At 42.3% G+C, this 20440-nt stretch overlaps 1 protein-coding gene across 1 annotated transcript in view; it reads right to left on the minus strand.

The window, feature by feature from the left end:
* Positions 1-1223: 1223 nt before the first annotated feature.
* Positions 1224-20440, minus strand: part of FBXO36 (F-box protein 36) — an 88533-nt gene continuing 69316 nt past the window's right edge. The window contains exons 6-7 of the mRNA XM_064287387.1: positions 11464-11636; positions 1224-3207 (exon numbers count right to left, since the gene is read on the minus strand). Of these exons, the coding sequence (XP_064143457.1) occupies positions 3016-3207; positions 11464-11636 (365 nt within the window). The 3' untranslated portion in view covers positions 1224-3015. The remainder of the gene's footprint in view (positions 3208-11463; positions 11637-20440) is intronic.

A 20440-nucleotide genomic window follows, 5' to 3' on the forward strand; every position in this document is an offset into this window, starting at 1 on the left:
AGCTCACAAAACAATGACAAGTGGTGTCTAGTGTGTTGTCCTTTCCTTCCCTTCCCTCCTCTCTCCCAAATGATCATCTCAGCCTAAATTCTTGGGCCTACTCTGAATAGAAGCCATGGTGGCACAACGGTTAAGGAGGCAGCTGCTAACCAAAAGGTTGGCGGTTCGAACCCACTCAATGGTGCCATGGGAAAATGACCTGGTAATTGGCTCCCATAAAGATTACAGCCTAGAAAACCCTGTGGGGCGGTTCTACTGTATCACATGAGGTCAGTTAGATGGCACCCAACAATATATTCTGTAAAATAAAACTTCCTGGATTCTGCAGTAAACCAAAAAAAGAAAATCAAACCCATTGCTGTCAAGTCAATTCTGACTCATAGCAACCCTACAGGACAGAGTAGAACTACCCCATAGGGTTTCCGAGGAGCAAACGGCTCCTTGGATTTGAACTGCAGACCTTTCGGTTAGCAGCCAAGTTTTTAACAGCTACGCCACCAGGGCTCTGGATTCTGTATTACTGAGCTTTAAAACACTTACTATGTTAACCTATTCAGGAGAAGAGTAATAACAGAAGCTGACACTAAGTAAAATGTATTTATTTCTTTAGTTTATAAATTAAATGTTCACTTTGCTCTTGTTAATAAATTGTCTTACAACACTGAATCTGTAAGTCATCAGAAAATGTCAGTATTTTACTTTGTTACAATTATAAGTGATAACAGAGTAGAAACACATTTGACTGAAAAGATGAGGAGGGGCAAGATTATAAAATGCAGTGTATTTGACTTTGAAATGTTATGTCACAAACAAAGGCCATGTATCCATCCACAGGAAAGCTGTAAATAGGAGAGGGGCAAGACCTTCGCTGCATGTTAGCATCCGATGGATCCTTGTGTGGGATCAAACCTGGGAGGCGCGGTAGGGTCTCGCCTACAAGATGTTCGATCACATAAGGATGCTGGTGCCACACAGGATTCAAGGTTGATGATATTGTTTTATATTTTGGCAAAAATAATTATGATCAAGTCATAAGACACTCAAATTATTAGGGTAAGCATTTACAATACAATAAACTACATTATTTTAACCATGACTTAACAGTAGTCAACATATTAATAATTCCTATTTTTTATTATAATTATTTTTTTAGTACCTATTTTTATAATAAAATGTATGTATTTTATATGTATATATATGCATAGGCACAATATACATATTTCAAGCATTTGTAAATGGCCAAATTTGTGTTTTCAATTCATGCTGAATCTAGATTATTCTGCGTGCCCATAGCGTTTCAGAATCTCCGTGAGTTGATAAAACACGACACATGAAACTTTTAAGCTGTTGACACTTTGCACAGATGTTACAAATGAGTTGTAAAGATATATTTACCCACTTCTGTTGGCATACCACATCCTTGGGGTGTTTGCACAGCCATGGTGTTAACCTAAGCTCTGTCACTAAAAACCCAGCCCTGAGGGAGGTTAGAAACTGCTGCTGGAAGCCTCAGGGAGAAAGCTGGCAGCAGTGGCAGAGCTCCCCAGGCTGCCTGCCAGCCCCTGCACCCTGCCCTGGGGGAACATCTCCCAAGGAAGCATGAGGTCTGGCTCTCACCAATTCAGTCTTTGCCATGTGCTTGGACTAAACCCAGACATGACTTTGACAGGCTCCTTATCTGTTAGGAAGCACACTATGTTTGCTGTCTCAGGTGTCACTGGAAATTATGACCAGGTTTTCAGGGTCTGTGGGTGGGGTTAAAATCTGGTTTGCCGTCAGTACAGGTTTAGGAGAAAAAAAGAGCAATCACTGAGCCATGGCTATGGAGCTCTCCCAGAGGGCCTAGGTGGGGAGAACGCTCAGAATCCACCGCTCTGCACCACTTGGGGGGTCCTGAGTTGTCCCGGGGTTTCTTTGGCGAAGTAGGTAAATTATTTTTTTTTCTAGGCAGGGAAGTGGAGATTGCAGGGAAGAAAAATTATCAGGCTACTGACATTATGGGGAGGTAGACAGCCACTCTGCTCTGTAACCCGGAAGGAGTCTGATGGATTATTTCGCTGCTTTGAGTTCTCTGGGAGTACTTAATCCCCATGAGAAAGCAGGAACTAAAAAAAACAAACAAGAATTAAATAACCCTTCTCAGTGTGGTAGAATTTTCTCCTGAAGTTTGTACTGATTTTACTTCTCTGCCAAGTTAACAGAATACAGACTGTAATTATTCTTTCACCTAGTTACCCATAGCTTGGGTTTTTAAAAATCCATGTTATGAAAAGCAGTAGCTGTCTGGGAAAGTAGCACCCCTCTGAGAAAGGTTTCTAGGTTTGCTGAACAAGTCGAAGTCTTGGGATTTATCCTTTGGGCCAGATCTGTAAGCAGAAGGCCTGGGCTTCTCCAGCTGTGACCCTGAGCCAGGTCAAAAGTTGTCTATGCAGAGTGAGGGAGCCCAGCATCCTGGGACCACGTGGAGGGGACCATGAACACAAACAGAGCAGAACAGAGATGGGAAGGCCACCACGCTCAGCCTGAGTACCTCCTGGGCCCCTGCCCCTCACAATATCCCGTGGGGACACTCAGTGACCCCTCCATGGATGGACTCAGATGACACACCACCACCAGCAAAAAACTCAAAGCCCAGCGACCCTTTTCAATAGCTAGATAAAACAGATATATGATACAAGCCTGCTAATAATCATTTATTGTTTACATACAGCAGAAGGCTCTTTTCTTACAGATGTCAGAGGGTAGGGCAGACGGTGACCTGGCGGGGTTCCCTGTATTGCAGCCCTTGTATTCAGGGCCACGATGTGACCCTCAGTGTGATGCGGAGGGCGCAGTAAGCAACGCACTGGGTGGCTAGATTTTGCTGCGTTTGCATACACATAGTCTACGCTTTTCAAGTGGCTCCTTGAATCAGCAGAGCCTCTTAGTTCTTAAGACAAGGAAACGGAAGAGCTTTGGACACTGAAGAAAAACACAGCCGTGCCTCAACTCCCCTGCCGGCAGGAAGACGTGTCTCTAAGGTTGATCCTGCTCTCTCAGGCTCCCGTGTTTCTGCTTCCTCTTGCGGAGCTGCCGTTGGAGCTGGAGCTTGTTGGTGAAGAACATCTCCTTCCAGCCGATGTCCTCGGCCAGGGCCCTCATGTCGGGGGTGATGGTGTCACATGCAGACTGGACGATCTGCTCCCAGAGTGTGTCACACACGCACAGCTGTGGGTGGAAAGAATCAGGAGTGGGTTACATTACAGATGGATGGGCTGAGTAAAAGTCATTCACTTACAAACACGGACATTTACCGAGGGTAACAGGAAGTGAGATGCGGAAAATGGGTCGAGGTACCAGGCAGTGACAGAACTGGTGAAGGGGCAACGAGGGACTTCCCTTATGACTGCTTCTAACTCTCAGTGAAAGAAGAAGCCACCACAACAACCAAGAGTGAGAAGAGAGGAGGGATGTTAGAAACTTGAGGGGAGAGGAAAAAACCAGTTGCTGTAGAGACGATTCCAACTCGTGGTGACCCCATGTATGTCAGAGTGGAACTATGCTCCATAGGGTTTTCCATGGCTGACATTCCAGAAGTAGATTGCCAGGTCTTTCTTCCAAGGTACCTCTTGGTGGACTCAAACCTCTGGCCTTTTGGTTAGCAACCAAGTACGTTAACTGTTTGCACCACCTAGGAACTCCTTAGGAGAGAGACCCATTGCCATCAAGTTGATTCTGACTTGTAGTGACCCTATAGGACACAGTAGAGCTGTCCCATAGGGTTTCCAAGAAGCTGCTGGTGGATTCGAACTGCTGACCTTTTGGTTAGCAGCAAAATGCTTAAACACTAGGCCACTGGGGCCCCAACTAGGAAAGAGAATACCTTTTAAAATAGATTCTTTGGAGGCTGAGAGAGATTAAGAAACCAGTTCCTAGTGGGGAAAAAAGGTATTTTCTAAACAAAGTGTATCCCAGAGGTCATGGTCCCCAGACCTTCTGTTAGCCCGACACAGGAAACATTCCCAAAGCCAACTCTTCAGACAGGGATTGGACTGGACTATAAGACAGAAAATGATACTGGTGAGGAGTGGGCTTCTTGGCTCAAGTAGACACACAAGACTAAGTGTGTGCAGCTCCTGTCTGGAGGGGAGATGTGAAGGCTGAGGGGGACAGAAGCTGGCTGAACAGACGTGGAAACAGGGTGGAGAGAAAGAGTGTGCTGTCTCATTAAGGGGTGAGCAACTAGGAGTATATAGCAAGGTGTATATAAGGTTTTGTATGAGAGACTGACTTGGTTTGTAAACTTTCACTTAAAGCACAATAAAACAACAACAAAAAAAGTGTAGTCTTAGTCTTATAAAACACTGCCTTCAATTCTGAGGTGTTTTTTATTTTTTTCATGTCAGGTACATATTAAAAAAATATGGTGTCCAGGAACATAGGAAAAGAGGAGAAATGAAAGGATGAAAGCCCTTTTTTTTTTTTTTTTAGACATTAAAAGATGTTGTTAAAGCAGGTAATTGTATTTGAGAGAAGGGACTATATTGCTATGAGGCCACCTTCAGATTTATGAACTCTGACACACGTGCTGCCCTATCCTGGATACACAGTCTGTGACAGACACAGTGGTGCCCGGCAAACGTTCTATTTGTTCTCCCACAATTCCCTGTTCCTTGTAGTTAGGTGGGACTTTAGTTCTGGCCAAAGGACTGAGTGTAGAAATGGCATATCAAAGTATAGAACAACTGAGACACGACCCTCAAGGTCTCTTTTCCCTGCCACAGTGACTAAGGAGGCCACATGTTTCAGATGGTGGGGCTACAAGATGGCGGAGTCTCTAACAGCCTGGGTTCCCAGTGTGGGGCAGAGCCTTCCAAGGATCACACTGGATAAGAATTGTGACTAAAAAAAATAAGTAGTGTTGTGGGGGGTTATTTATGATCCCAAGTCACAGCCTATAACCTAGTCTACCCTGACATAGTTACTGTGGCAAGTTTTTGAATTTTTCTAGCATTCCTACTAACACTACCGCTGGCCTCCCCTTGACTCTGTCGTGCTCTGCTCCTATGTATCCTAACTTCTTCCTGAGGAGGGAAAAAAAAAAAAAAAACCATGGAAGCGTACCTCTCTCTCGTTACACCATCACACCCACTTCTGAACAAAATGCAGCCTGAACTCTTTACTTTTATACACAAAAGTACTATACTAAGGGAAAAGAATGGCTTACAAAGAGAAATGAATAGTATAATAAAGTGCCATTGGTTATGATCCTTTCTGCATAAATATCAAAGCAACGGCTATGATACTCACATAATGAAGGTTGCTGTTAAACAGCAACACTAAATTGTATGGTATTCGCTGCTCCCTAAATACCTTGATGTTAAACGCTGGTCATCATCGCATGCTACCTTCAACCATCCCTTCAAGGTTTTGTTTCTCTATTCAGATTATAACATATTCTAAATATAAAGTACATAAAGGCATTTGACTGTGTGGATCATAGCAAATTATGGATAACACTGTGAAGAATGGTAATTACAGAACACTTAATTGTGCTCATGAGGAATCTGTACATTGACCAAGAGACAGCTGTTCAAACAGAACAAGGGAATGCTGTGTGGCTTCAAGTCAGGAAAGGTATGCAACGGGATTGTATCCTTTCACCATACTTATTCAATCTGTATGCTGAGCAAATAATCTGAGATGCTGGACTATATGAAGAAGAACGGGACACCAGGATTGGAGGAAGACTCATTAATAACCAGTGGTATGCAGATGACACAACCTTGCTTGCTGAAAGCAAAGAGGACTTGAAGCACATACTGATGAAGATCAAAGACTACAGCCTTCAGTATGGATTTACGCCTCAACATAAAGAAAACAAAAACCCTCACAACTGGACCAATAAGCAACATCACGATAAATGGAAAAAACATTGAAGTTGTCAAGGATTTCATTTTACTTGGATCCACAATCAACGCCCATAGTAGCAGTAGTCAAGAATTCAAACGACGTATTGCATTGGGCAAATCTGATATAAAAGACCTCTTTAAAGTGTTTAACAGCAAAGACGTCACTTTGAGGACTAAGGTGTGCCTGACCCAAGCCATGGTGTTTTCAATCACCTCATATGCATGCGAAAGCTGGACAATGAATAAGAAGTCTGAAGAAGAATTGATGCCTTTGAGTTAGGGTGCTGTTGAAGAATACTGAATATACCATGGACTGCCAGAAGAACATATAATCTGTCTTGGAAGAAGGAAAACCAAAATGCTCCTTAGAAGCAAGGATGGCGAGACTCACATACATTGGACATGTTATCAGGAAGAATCAGTCCCTGGAAAAGGACATTACGCTTGGTAAAGTAGAGGGTCAGTGAAGGAAAGGAAGACCCTCAACAAGATGGATTGACACAGTGGCTGCAACAATGAGCTCAAGCATAATAATGATTATAAAGATGGTGCAGGACCGGGCAGTGTTTCATTCTGTTGTACACAGGGTTGCTATGAGTCAGAACTGACTCGACGGCACCTAACAACAACAACAAACATAAACAACAAGGGAAAACTCTTAGAAATTTCTTAATAATAAACATGAAAACAGACCTTCTGAACCTCCTTTAAAAGAGATGAAAAAACACCAACACGGATATTACCCCTCTACTAGTACAGTAAAAAAGTACAGTGCACTTCAGGATATCAGTGTGTCTTATGTAACAGGTTACAGGACGAAACCACAAGGCTGAGGGTTGAGGAGGAGTAAAGAATTGTCAGAAGAGAGCTGACAGTTCCACCAGTGTAAATAACTGCATTTCAAGGAGCCCTGGTGGCATAGTGGTTAAGCACTCAGATGCTAACTGCAAGGTTGACAGTTTGAATCCACCAGCTGCTCCACAGAAGAAAGACGTGGCAATCTGCTCCTGTAAAGATTAAAAAATAAGGAAACCCTATGGGGCAGTTGTACTCTGTTCTATAGGGTCGCTAGAAGTCGGAATCGACTCCACAACAACGGGTTTGGTTTTTGGTAACTGCAATTCTGACTCATCGTACTTTATACTGAAAATACTTACAGAAAACACTCTAAGTTGGTCTACTATATATATATAATCTGTACACACACACACACACACACACACACACACACACCCACACACACACACACACACCCCTCCAAACCTGAGGACTCTTTAGTTTGGTAAATGCCAGGTTGCAAAACGCAAGGTAGCATCCTGAATCCACTCGACCGCAGTGGGTGCGGGTTAACTCTGATCAAAGCACAGCTAACCGTGGATTTTGCGCCCTCTGGTGGTAGTGCATGCATCGAGCATACATTAAAAAAAACAGCAGTGGGCGAGCAAACATAAAAATTTTTTTTTTTTTTTTTTAAGTGCCCATAAATAGCTGAAAGGGATTCCAGGGCTTATCTAGTTAAAACCTGTCTGTTTACAAATGGGGAAGTTCAGGGTCCAGGAGGATGGGGTGCTGCCCAAGGCTTGTGGTGGGTAGTGGCTGAGCTGGGGACAGATCCCGCTATCTGGCCTGGCGCTGGCTTAAATACACCAGGCCCTACGTGCACAGTGAAGATAGAACACCTGTCTCCCCCTGTACAAAACAGGAGAGACGCAGCGTCCAACATGGAGCTCTAGTGGCGCAGTGGTTAAAGGCTCGGCTGCTAACCAAAAGGACGGCAATTCGAATCCACCAGCCACTCCTTGGAAACCCTGTGGTGCAGTTCTACTCTGTCCTATAGGGTCACTGAGTCGGAATCGACTTGATGGCAAAGGGTTTGGCTTTTTTGGTATAACCTCCAATACAGGACGATCATTGAAATAGAAGAAATTCAGCTTTATGAAAAACTCTTTATATCACCCTCACCTTTCTCATTTCATCACAGGGTTATGAAATCTCGGTCACAGAATAACGGTGCTCATTTTGCTGAACTACTTCAATTACTGGTGTAAACCTTTTTTTCTCCAAAGAAGGGAAGGAGAGGGATTGGATAAGAATACAGTTAAGACTTTTTGTTTTTTGAAAGATGAGAGTGATTTGGAAAAAAAATTTTAATGTACTGAGAAGAAAGAACCAATAGAGAGAAAGATTTATAAATCAGAACTAAATACAATGTACTATTGAACTGGATTAAAGGAGCCCTGGTGGAGTGCTCAGCTGCTAACTGAAAGGTTGGTGGTTTGAACCCACCTGCTGCTCTGTGGGAGAAAAGACCTGGTCACCTGCTTCCATAAAGATTACAGCCTAGGAAACCCTATGGGGGCAGTTCTCTGTCACATGGGATCGCTGGGAGTCGGAATTGACTGACAGAAGACAACAACATCCTGGGCTGGATCCTGGAACAGCAAAAGGGCATTAGTGAAAACAAGCTGGTGAAATCGGAATAAAGTCTGTGGTTTAGTTAACAGTATTTTACTAATACAATGCATATTGCGGTAAATGCACACGGTTATGTAAGGTAGGGGAACGTGGGTGAAGGGGTATGAGAACTCTCGATAGTATCTTTGCAACTATTCTGTAAATTTAAAATTATTAAAAAATAAAAAGTTGAAAAAATAATAACAACATAAGGAAAAGGAGACAAGTAACAGACTGAGGCCCCCAGGATGAGGCCCTGGAGCCAGGTGGCAGGTGGCATTGGCCTTGGGTAGGAAAGGAGAGGCCTTGGGAGAGGGAGAGGCCTCTCTCCCTAAGCTCAGAGGGAAGCGTTGGACACGGACACAAACCATTTAATAATAAATTCCTCCCAGGAGTCTGAAATGGAAGCTTTTTTTTTTTCCCCATTAATAAAGTAGATAAGAACAATCTGTAAATAAAGGGACAAAACAGGGAAATGGAACACAGATCAAACTTAGATTGGAAACAGAAATGAATAGTTAATATTACATGGAAAGAAGCAGCAGCCTGGGGCCCTGCTCCACCTTCGGCTAACTCTGCTCTGTAAGCATGCTGAATGATGGAATCCACAACCTAGAAAAGCCTGGCTTTAGAACACTGGGTAAATTATGGAGGACACTGTCCTGTATTAAAACAATGGCAGGGCATTGAAAGGAGCACAACAGAGAGTGGAACTGCGTACAAGTTGGAGAGAAGCCAGTTGCTCAAGGTAAGGAATAAATTCCACAACATAAGGGCAGCAGCTCCTGTTTCCTACCTAGTCCTTCCATTTACATTAAGGAGTGAATCCAGGCCCTGACAGACGCGTTTAAGAGATTCCCACTTGTTGTTAGGTGCTGTCAAGTTGATTTTCGACTTATAGCACCCCCTATGACAGAGTAGAACTGCCCAATAGGGTTTTCTAGGCTGTAACATTACAGGAGCAGATTGCCAGGTCTTTCTTGTGTGGAGCAGCTGGGTGGGTTTGAACAGCCAACCTTTTGGTTAGCAGACAAGCTTTAACCATTGTGCTACCAGGGCTCCTTTACATTTCCCCTAGTATATTGTATTTTAAAGCACACACACCTGGTTTAAAATCAGGAAAGGACCGCAGCCTTCGGTATGGATTACATCTCAACATAAAGAAAACAAAAATCCTCACAACTGGACCAATAAGCAACATTACAATAAACAGGGAAAAGACTGAAGTTTTCAAGGATTTCATTTTACTTGGATCCATAATCAATGGCCATGGAAGCAGCAGTCAAGAAATAAAAGACGCACTGCACTCAGCAAATTGGCTGCAAAAGACCTCTCCAAAGTGTTAAAAAGCAAAGAAATCACCTTGAAAACTAAGGTGCACAAGCCATGGTGTTTTCAATTGCCTCATATGCATGTGAAAGCTGGAATAAGGAAGACCGGAGAAGAACCGACACCTCCGAATACTGAATATATCACGGACTGCCAGGAGAATGAACAAATCTGTCTTGGAAGAAGTACAGCCAGATTGCTCCTTAGAAGCAAGGATGGTGAGACTTTGTCTCACATACTTTGGACATGTTATCAGGAGGGACCAGTCCCTGGAGAAGGACGTCATGCTTGGTAAAGTAGAGGGTCAGCAAAAAAAAAAAGGTCCTCAATTAGATGAACTGACACAGTGGCTGCAAAAATGGGCTCAAAAACAGCAACGACTGTGAGGATGGCACAGGACCTGACAGTGTTTCGCTCTGTTGTACATGGGTTTGCTATGAGTCGGAATCGACTCGATGGCACTAACAACAACAAGAAGTATATTTTATTTACTTAAAACTCTCTTCCTTCATCTAATCAGCTTTTTACTGGCAGCAAGTGTAAAATCTCAACTTTCATATATTTTTTAAATGGCAAAAAATACAATGATTACTCATAATATTTGTTTCTAACCATCCATTTTAAAGGGGAAAACAACTAAAATTATATATGTAACTACCCTCTAAAGGAATATAGCAAGTTATATAGACTATATTACTTAACAAGTCATATATAAAAATCAAGAAATTTGATTGCATTATTGTGAAACATGTTGATTTTTTTAGATGAGATCAAGATTTGAATCATCCTAGAAAATGCTGTGCGTTCTTTTGTAAATGGACATTATAATGAAACACTGAGCTAGTCAGGGTTCTATGGTTGTAAGCAACAGACTCCAACTTTGATTCATTTAAAATAAAAAGGGATTTAATGGAGGGATGGAATGAATGTGTGTGCTTGGGGAGTGGGAATAAAAACCAAACCCAAACACATTTCTGTTGAGTTGATTCCAACTCACAGAGACCCTACAGGATAGAGAGCTGTCCCATAGGGTTTCCAAGGCTGTAATCTTTATGGAAGCAGACTGCCACATCTTTCTCCCTCAGAGCAGCTAGTGGGTTTGAACCTCCAACCTTTCAGTTAGCGGCCAAACCCTTAACCACTGCATTACCAGGGCTCCTTTTTGGATTGGGGTTGGGGTAGGGGTCTAGAAATGTAGGAACAGCTAAGGGTCGGGAACCAAGGCACCTCACCTTGGGATTCAGGGAGAGGAACTAACAACCTGACACTGGGTGAAATCGGCACCAACTGTGTTTTCTGTCTCCGGGGCACAGGAGAGGACAGAGCACTGTGATGGGAGTCCCACCAAAACCACATGTATTGGGAGACAGGTAATTCAGCAAAGGGCTGTTATTGGAAGAAATGAAAATGGATGTTTGGTAGTCGCTAATTGCCTTATTCTCTTACGCTGCCAACCTTTGCCTGAGCTGCTCTGTTGACCTGGAATGCCCCTATTCCTCCAGACCGCTAAGTAAACTCCTATTTTCCCCTCAAAACCCGGACAAAATAACCTACATCTGTGAAGCTAGGCAGAGGAAATCACTCAACACTGTAATTTCCTTGAGGGCAGGAATAATGTCTTTCACCTCTGCTGGTTCAATGCCTAAGACAGTGCCCCTGGCAAAGTAAGTACTAAACAAATGATTGCTGAAATAAATGGAAATAATAAAACCATGATCATATTTTGTAAAAACATTTTTGAAAAAGTCCATGGAAAATTTCTATATAGACACAAAAGATTGGCTGTTACCTTCGCGAATCTGTGCGATGTTTGGGAAAGCCTGGCAATATCTTCAAGGTCCAGATAAGAAATGATACTCAGGAGCAAAGTGTCTGAGAGCCGCTCAAGGAAGTCAAATTTACCTTGGCACAAATTGAGAACATAGTCTAATATTCTCGCACCAAATATTAAGGCAACTTGAACTGTAATTCAAAGAAAGCAACAAACCAACATGGTTATCACGTGTGGTCACATAAAAGCTATGATGACAATCAGCAGGGCACAAGCCTTGGGACATTTTCCCCTGGGAGTGGTGTTCAATTACGCTGAGTCATCCCAACTTTCACCAAGCTGCCTCAGTGACCAGTGTCATGCATTGACAAGGCACTTGTTCCAATTATCCTCTTTGCCCTGCCATTGGAAACCTGCAGGGACCTTTACCGATCAACCCGGTGACTGACTGCATCCCCTGGCGCATATGAGCACCAGGTTCCAGTCTACACAACTGACTCAACTAGTCTCACATTTATCTTTGTCCAGCTGAGCAGCACACACTACAACAGGGAAACGGATGACGGTCCATGTGGTTTTTCTGTGCCCTGCCCGCCACCCTTACTCCCCAAATTGATTTGGGACACATTAAAAAATTGATTTGGGACACATTAATGCCTTTTAATTTAAGTTGATTTTTTTTCTCATATTTTTCAAATGTTGTTTTCCCACCAGACTTTCTTCCTTCCTCTTTACCTTCTTTCATCTCTATGTTTACATGATAGGAAGAAATAGAAAGTGGCAAAGAAAAAGTACATGAAAATTTTTACGAAAGTTGTTTTAACTTTTGCCTAGTATTTTTCATACCTCTTCAGTCATTTCCAAATTAGGAAAGAGCTCACAAAGAATCAACCAAGATCATGCCCCAGCTAAACATGGTCAATGCAGGAAGGAGACTCCCTAAAGGGCCAAGAAATGGTTAATAAATAGGAAAACATGTTTGGAAAGGTACACGTTCAAATTTCAACAGTGGTTAAAGCCAGGCAGCGACGTTTATTTTCTTCCTTTTGCTGTCTGTATTTGCTAATCTTTTTTTTTTTTAATAGGAAATTTTATATTTTAACGGAACACACAGAATTTGAGTACTGACCAATCCAAGAAAAAAACAAAACTTCTTCTCATCAGATAACTGTCCCTCCTGCAGAGCTGCCTTCTTCCTTCTCTGTATTTGCTCATATTTCTACCATAAGGCTGTGTCATCAGTATACATTTTTTAAATCTTAGAAAGAGAAAGGAAGGAAGGAAGGGAGAGGGGAGAGAAAAAGAAGGGAGGGAGGGAAGGTGGAAGAAAGGAAGGGCTGCTGAGTGGGTACACGTGAGCATTCTAGTGGTCCCAAAGCCTGGATTTCTAAATTTGATGCTCATTTTTTCTCTTCTTACTCGGAAAACCCCTTTGTAGCCAGCTGTTGTGGATTGAATTGTGTCCCCAAAAATAAGCGTTGTAAATCCTAACCCCTATAAATCCTAACCTGTCATTTATAATCCCATTTGGGAATAGGGTTTCTTTTTATGTCAATGAGACAGTATTAGTGTAGGCTGTGTCTTAAATCATTCTCCTTTGAGATATAAAAACAGCAGATTAAGTAAAGAACGAGGGAAGCAGAGATGGGGAGGGGATTCACGCCACACCACATGAAGATCACCAAGGAGCCAAGGAACAAGGAAGGACCTCCCCTCAGAACTGACAGAGAGGGAAAGCCTTCCCCTAGAGCTGGCCCCCTGAATTCAGACTTCTAGCCCCCGAACCTGTAAGAAAATAGATTGCTTTTTGTTAAAGCCATCCCACTTGTGGCACTAGGTGAATTTGGAAAGAATTACTCTTAGAAGAGAGAGAATGTACTCTCTGCTTCACAGGAGACTAAAGGTCCAGGATTTGGGGCCACCCTTCCTCCCCAGCCTGAACACCCCTTCTGCAGCAAGTGGGATGGGGCAGTCAGGAGCACTGGGCTCCCTGCAGAAGCCGGCTGGACTGTGATCCTAGAGGCTCTGATGCAGAAGGGAGTCCAGGTGTGGGCACCTTTATGTAAAAGCCCCAATTGTGCTAGCTTGGAAGAGCCAGTCATGTACGCACTCTCTCCCGAATGGGTGAGCCAGCTTTCTAGAGGCATTAAGAGTTTGGGTGGCTCCTGAATTCAAATTCCAAGGGCTTTCCTGGGGTGGAGGCGGGGGGCCCTGCCAAAAACACAGCCTTCAACAATAGGTGTTATGGAGAACTTCCTGGCCCACCAGCAAAGTAAGAAGGAAAACAGTGCTTATTCATTCGTGGGGGAGGAGGTGGGAGAGGGAGAGGGGAGAGCCCTTTAATATAATTGGACATCCATGTTTGAACCCTTTAAAATAGCAAGACAACACACTCAAAGCAGGCTCAGATGTTCTTTAGAAAGCCTCTACCATTAAAGTCTTTAAAATAGATAAGTCATAGAACATACACACCTACACATAAAATGTGATAGCTTCAAAGTGTATGGGAGTTGAAGTACAGAAATTTTTTTGCTTGTTTGCATTTTTTATATAACTGTCTTGGTTATCTAGTGCTGCTATAACAGAAATACCAGAAGTGGATGGCTTCAACAAACAGAAATTTATTCTCTCACTGTCTAGTAGGCTAGAAGTCCAAATTCATGGCATCAGCTCCAGGGGAAGGGTTTCGCTCTCTGTTGGCTCTGGAGGAAGGTCCTTGTCATCAGTCTTCCCCTGGACTAGGAGCTTCTCTGCACAGGAACCCCACGTCCAAAGGATGTGCTCTGCTCCTGGTACTGCTTTCTTGGTGGTATGAGGTCTCCATGTCTCTCTGCTGGCTTCTCTCTTTTATATCTCAAAAAAGATTGATTTAAGACACAATATAATCTTGTAGATCTCATTAACATAACTAATCCATCTCATTGACATCATAGAGATAGGATTTACAACACATAGGAAAATCATAACAAATGACAAAACGGTGGGCAATCACATAATACTGGGGATCATGGCATAGACAAATTGACACACATATTTTTGGGGGACACAATGCAATCCCTGACAATAACCAATATTTATTTCTTTTGAAATAAGAAAAAAATATTAAACTCCATTTTGAAAAATAATTCACCACTTTTGTGCTGGATTATGTGGTAGCCGGGTTCCCAGATGGTTCCGGTGATTCTCACCTCCTTGACTCACATCCCTGTGTGATCCCATCCCACACTGAGTAGGGCTGACCTGTGTAACCAATATTGCAGAAATAATATTCCAATGCTGGATTGTAAAAGGAGCCCTGGTGGTGCAGTAGTTTAAGAGGTCGGCTGCTAACCAAAAGTCCAAAAGTTAGAATCTACCAGCAGCTCCTTAGAAACCTTATGGGGCAGTTCTACTCTGTCCTATAGGGTTGCTATGAGATGGAACCTACTCTATGGCAATGGGTTTAGGTTGTAAAAGACACTGGGGCTCCTGCCTTGCTCTCTTGGATGACTCACTCTGGGGGAAGCCACCCGCTATGTCCTGATGACACTTAGCAGCACTATAGAAAGGTCCGTATGGCAAGAAATTGAAGCATCCTGCCAACAACCACCACCAGAGTGTTGTCATGTGTAGAGCCATCATGGACTTGGACCCTCCAGCCCCAATCAAGCCTTCAGATGACTGGGGCCCCAGGTGACACATTAATGGCAACGCCGTGAGAGACCTCAAATCAGAGCCATTCTGCTAAGCCGCTCCCAAATTCATGACCCATAGAAATTGTGAGATAGCAAACGTCTATTATTGTTTTGGAAACCCTGGTGGCATAGTGGTTAAGTGCTACATCTGCTAACCAAAAGACTGGCAATTCGAAACCATGAGACGCTCCTTGGAAGCCCTATGGGGCAGTTCTACTCTATCCTATAGGGTCGCTATGAGTTGGAATCAACTGGACAACAGTGGGTTATTTTTTTATTATTGTTTTAAGCCCTTAGGTTTTGGGGTAATTTGTTACGCAGCAATAGATAATACAGCACTTGGGTACCCGCAAGTGTTGTGCTGTCATAATAGAGACCTAAAATGTGGGAGTGGCTTTGGAATTGGAAAGTAAGCCGAAATTAGAAGGAATTGGAGGAGAGTGTTACCGAAAGCCTGAAGAACCTTGGAGAAACAAAGACGTTGGATGGGCTCTGAGGAGGCCTTATAGATGAGGTTTTAAAGGAGAGTGAGGAAAATGTTATTGAAGATGGGAGGAAAGGAGATCTTTGTTATGTAGTGACAGAAAGCTTAGCAACATTACTGGCTGCTATAATATAGAAAGCAGAAAATGCACCTAATAAGTTGAGTGATCTAGGGAAAGGGATTTTCAAGCAGAGTGTTGGACATGCTGTCTCATTTCTTCTTGCCGCTTAAAATAAAATGTGAGAGGAGAGAGATAAGCTAAAGCAAGGTCTCTTGAAAAAAAAAAAAAAGGAGCCAGGATTTGCTGATTTTCAACATTCTCTGACTCTTCAGATGGCACGCAATGCTAAACTGAAGAAATAGCTTCCAGACAAAGGTCAAATCCAGGCACTGTCAGGAAAGCATGGTTAAAGACAAAGCTGAGGGTGTGACTGTCAATACTTTGTTAAGAACTATCTAGGCATCAAATATTAGGACTTCTAAGAAGCTTAAGGGTATTGTTACTCAGCAATGAAGAACAGAAGTCCAAGGTAGAGAAGGACTCATCTCAAAGAGATTTGTAGGTATGGTTTTGTCTAAAGGAGTGAACCCCAGTAAGAATAATATACAATCTATAAAGGTTTTAGGAAAACTATACTGGCAGAAACACTGCTAGCTAGCTTGAACTGAAAGGGTCAGAGGCAGTACAAAAAAAAAGAAGGCTTTGGATCTCCAAAATTCTAGAAGCAGGAAGCAAATTAACAAAACTATGTAGCTGTAAACATGGGCTACCCTTCATGGAACCAAGAGCCATGAAGAATTAGCTCCAGGTCTTAAGCCCTAATCAACAGCTGCTAACCTGTGCCCTTCTGGATTTCAGTATTTCTATGAAGCAATGATTCCTGTGGGGCTTCTATTTCCCCCATTTTAAAAAAGCAGTTGTTATCCTCAGGGCTTCAAACTGGTTTTTTCCAGTTCAAAACCCCCTGTTGAGTATTTGCATTTCTAACAAGTTCCCAGGCGATGCTAATGCTGCTGGGTAGGGACCAATTCTAAGAATCACTAGTACAGCAGTGGTTCTCAAAATGTATCAGACATAAGAAAAAAAAAACAAAACACCTGGGGATCTTGTTAAAATGTGATTCTGATTCAGTATGTCTGGGGTGGAACTGGTTATCCCATGTCTGCCCTACCATTACCAGTTGGTAAAGGAGGGACAAATAGCTTGTCTCTCTGGTTAATGGGCCTTCTCAGATCGAGAGGAACTGTCCTTGAGGAATCACACATCCACACATGGACCTGATTTAGATAACAAGATTCTGAACTATTTTATACAAATAATGTGTGATTTCTGCATTTGTTTGCCAACCCTGTCCTCCCCCTGTGAGGTATTTTCCTAAGCCCACTACACTATTTTTTTTTGTATAGCAACGTGTAAAAATAATTGGAATTTTTGATACGGAGTTTATAAAAAACTCTCGAGAGGGGAAGGCGCAATTGGCAAACGAACATAGAAGGTGCACGTTATTTGAGGAAAATATGGTACTAAAGATATATTTCAAGGAGAAAGAAATTTACACAGAAGAAAGGGATAGAATTCCAGAAGCAATGATGAATAAAGAAATGGCAAACAGGCAAATCTAAACAACTATGACTGCATTAAAAAAAAAAAAAAAAAGATTGCCGTAGAGTCAATTCTGACTCATAGCGACCCTATAGGACAGAGCAGAACTGCTCCATAGAGTTTCCAAGGAGCACCTGGTGGATTCAAACTGCCAACCTTTTGGTTAGCAGCCATAGCACTTAACCACTATGCCACCAGGGTTTCCACTACCGCATTAAACATGTTTTTTTTTGTGTGTATGTATGTATAAAATATGTTTTAAATTATACATTTTGGAGAAGTGTCACAACAAGGCAAATCAAAACACTCTTCAACAATTACATATAAGGTAGAAGACAGGTATTTAGGATGTAGACATTCTAAGGTCCTTGATAAGATGACAGAAATGATGTTAGATTTTTATGTCAAGTTAAGCTAAATTTGTTGAAATTTTAAGGAACACCACAAAAAAGGGGGAAGGAAGAACACAGTAGAACTTGTGTAAGACAGAAACTGCCAGAGAAGGAAAATCCAAATATTTTCCACTAGTAGATAGCACATACTTTGGACATGTTATCAGGAGGGATCAGTCCCTGGAGAAGGACATCATGCTTGGTAATAGCAGAGGATCAATGAAAAAGAGGAAGACCCTCAGTGAGAAAGACTGACACAATGGCTGCAGCAATGGGCTCAAGCATAACAACACTTGTGACAATGGCACAGGACTGGGCAGTGGGGCAGTGTTTCATTCTGTTGTATGCAGGGTCGCTATGAGTCAGAACCGACTGGATGGCACCTGACAATAGAGAGCAATAAAAAAGTGTTAAGACTGCATCCTGTGAAGGGTGGAAAACTTGAGAGACCAGAAAAACAAGGCAGTCCGGTCTAGTTCCCGCTTTCACAGGTTTTACTGTATACTGGTAACTTCCAAAGTAGTTGATCTGTGAATCAGCTGGATATTGGTTCATAGCTGAACAAAACAGAAAAGCCAATTCAAGGTGGCTCACACAATTACAAAGTCTGCAGGTAGGCAGCCCAAGGCTGAGGCAGGAGCACCGCAAGGCCATTCTGTCTGTTTCACATTCTTTGGATTCTGAGGACCCTCATCCTTAGGGTCACCCAAGATGGCTCCTATCCCCTGGGCTTCATGGTCATGTTTCACTAGTGAAGGCGGAAGGGCAAGGAACAAATCCATTCATGGCAGCTGAGTCACTTTCCCACAAGGTGCTTTCTGGGAAGATCTACTTTAACATCTTCAGCTCACAGCATACAGAGCAAAACAGGGTCACATGGCCACATCTAGAAGGGAGGCAGGGAAATGTAAAGCAGAATAAAGACAGAAAGCAGGAAATGGAAACAAAACAGCCTGAGATGAGAGCACAAAATAGGATAACAGAAATGACAAACACATTTGTAACCACAATAAATGTAAATGAACTAATCATGCTAGTTAAGAGACTCTCAGATAAATAACACACACACACACACACTCACAATTCTGGCTATATAGTATATGGAAAAGTGAAAGTAAGAGAATGTAAAACAATAAAAGAAATTTTTTTTTTAATAGGCTAGTAAAATACAAACCAAGAGAAAGCTGGCATAATTATATTAATATCAGACAAAATATACTCTAAAGTAAAACTTGCTATTAGGGATAAAACAATATTATTAGTATTGACCAGTATGGTAAATTTTAATCCCCATTTCAAACATTCAGTCCTATTTTCTCCATAAATCACCTAAATGTTCGAGAAATTTCAATACCTTGACATCTAAACTATATCTACCACACTGTCTTTTACCTGCAGAAAGAGTAGGAAAAAAGCCCTTGTCATTTGGTTCTGAAAATAGAGTTGCAGAAATCATTTGGTTTTATCAGGACCCTCTATTATAGGTTGGCCTAAAAACTTAACCACCAATTATAACTCATTCCAAGTTCTAAACAACTATCGAGTACTAATATTCCACACACAAGTAAAAGTTTGCTGAAGATCATTCAAAAATTGTTGCAGCTGTACATTGACAGGGAACTGCCAGAAATTCAGGCTGGATTCAGAAGAGGATGTGGAGTGAGGGATATCCCTGCTGATGTCAGACAGATCTTGGCTGAAAGCAGAGAACATCAGAAAGATGTTTACCCGTGTTTTATTGACTATGCAAAGGCATTCAACTGTGTGGATCATTACAAATCATGGATAACACTGCGAAGAAAAGGAATTCCAGAACACTTATTTGTGCTCGTCCGGAACCTGTAGATAGATAAAGAGGCAGTTGTTTGAACAGAACGAGGTGATACTGCGTGGTTTAAAATCAGAAAAGGTGTGCATCAGGGCTGCATCCTTTCACCATACATGTTATTGTACATGGAGAGGGACATCATGTTTGGTAAGTAGAGGGCCAGTGAAAAAGAGGAAGACCCTCAATGAGATGGGCTGACACAGTGGTTGCAACAATGGGCTCAAACATAGCAACAACTGGGAGAATGGCACAGGACCGGGTAATGCTTCATTCTGTTGTGCGCAGGGTCACTATGAGCGGGAACTGAATTGACAGCTCCTAACAACAACAAAAAAATGGCAATTAAACATATGAAAGACATTCAACTTACCAGTTGCCAGGAAATTGCTAATTAAACATGACACTGTTTTCACCGTTTGACCAGAAAAGATTAAAGAGAATAGCAATATCTAATTAGTGATGGCAAAGGTGTAAGAAAACTCCTACATCCTGCTGGATGCGGTATAATTAATACAGTAGTTTTCTGGGGAGCAATTTGTGAGGATAACAAGGTGAAGGGCATTTGATGTAAGTTCTGAGTTAGTCAAAATTGAAATACTGTGACATCAAGATATTAATGAAGTCTCATTTTAATCACCAAAGTTGAAATCGCCCAATTTAAAATTATGTCAACATATGGCAATCTAGGACCCCTGAACATCAAAGGCAAAGTTGAGGAATTGGACTGAATGGCAGGAAGAGGGAAAGAGGGTTCAGAAACAACTAGGAATTGCCAGACCTGACGTGGAGGGAACCAGCACCCTGCAGGTGGGATCTGCTGGCATGTGAGGTAAGGCAAGCAGTGGCACTCAGCGTTTTCCACATTGGGAGAGACTGAGTGGGGAGTCTACTCAAGCCTCCAGAACCAGTGAAAAGTGGAGCTCAATGGGCAAAATATAAGTACGTGTGTCTAACCCAGTGTGGATTTAAAAACACCCCACTTGGGAAGAAACTCTCTGACATTTACCTGTTCCC

Source organism: Loxodonta africana, chromosome 6 (genome assembly GCF_030014295.1).
Source record: "Loxodonta africana isolate mLoxAfr1 chromosome 6, mLoxAfr1.hap2, whole genome shotgun sequence".
NCBI lineage: Eukaryota > Metazoa > Chordata > Mammalia > Proboscidea > Elephantidae > Loxodonta > Loxodonta africana.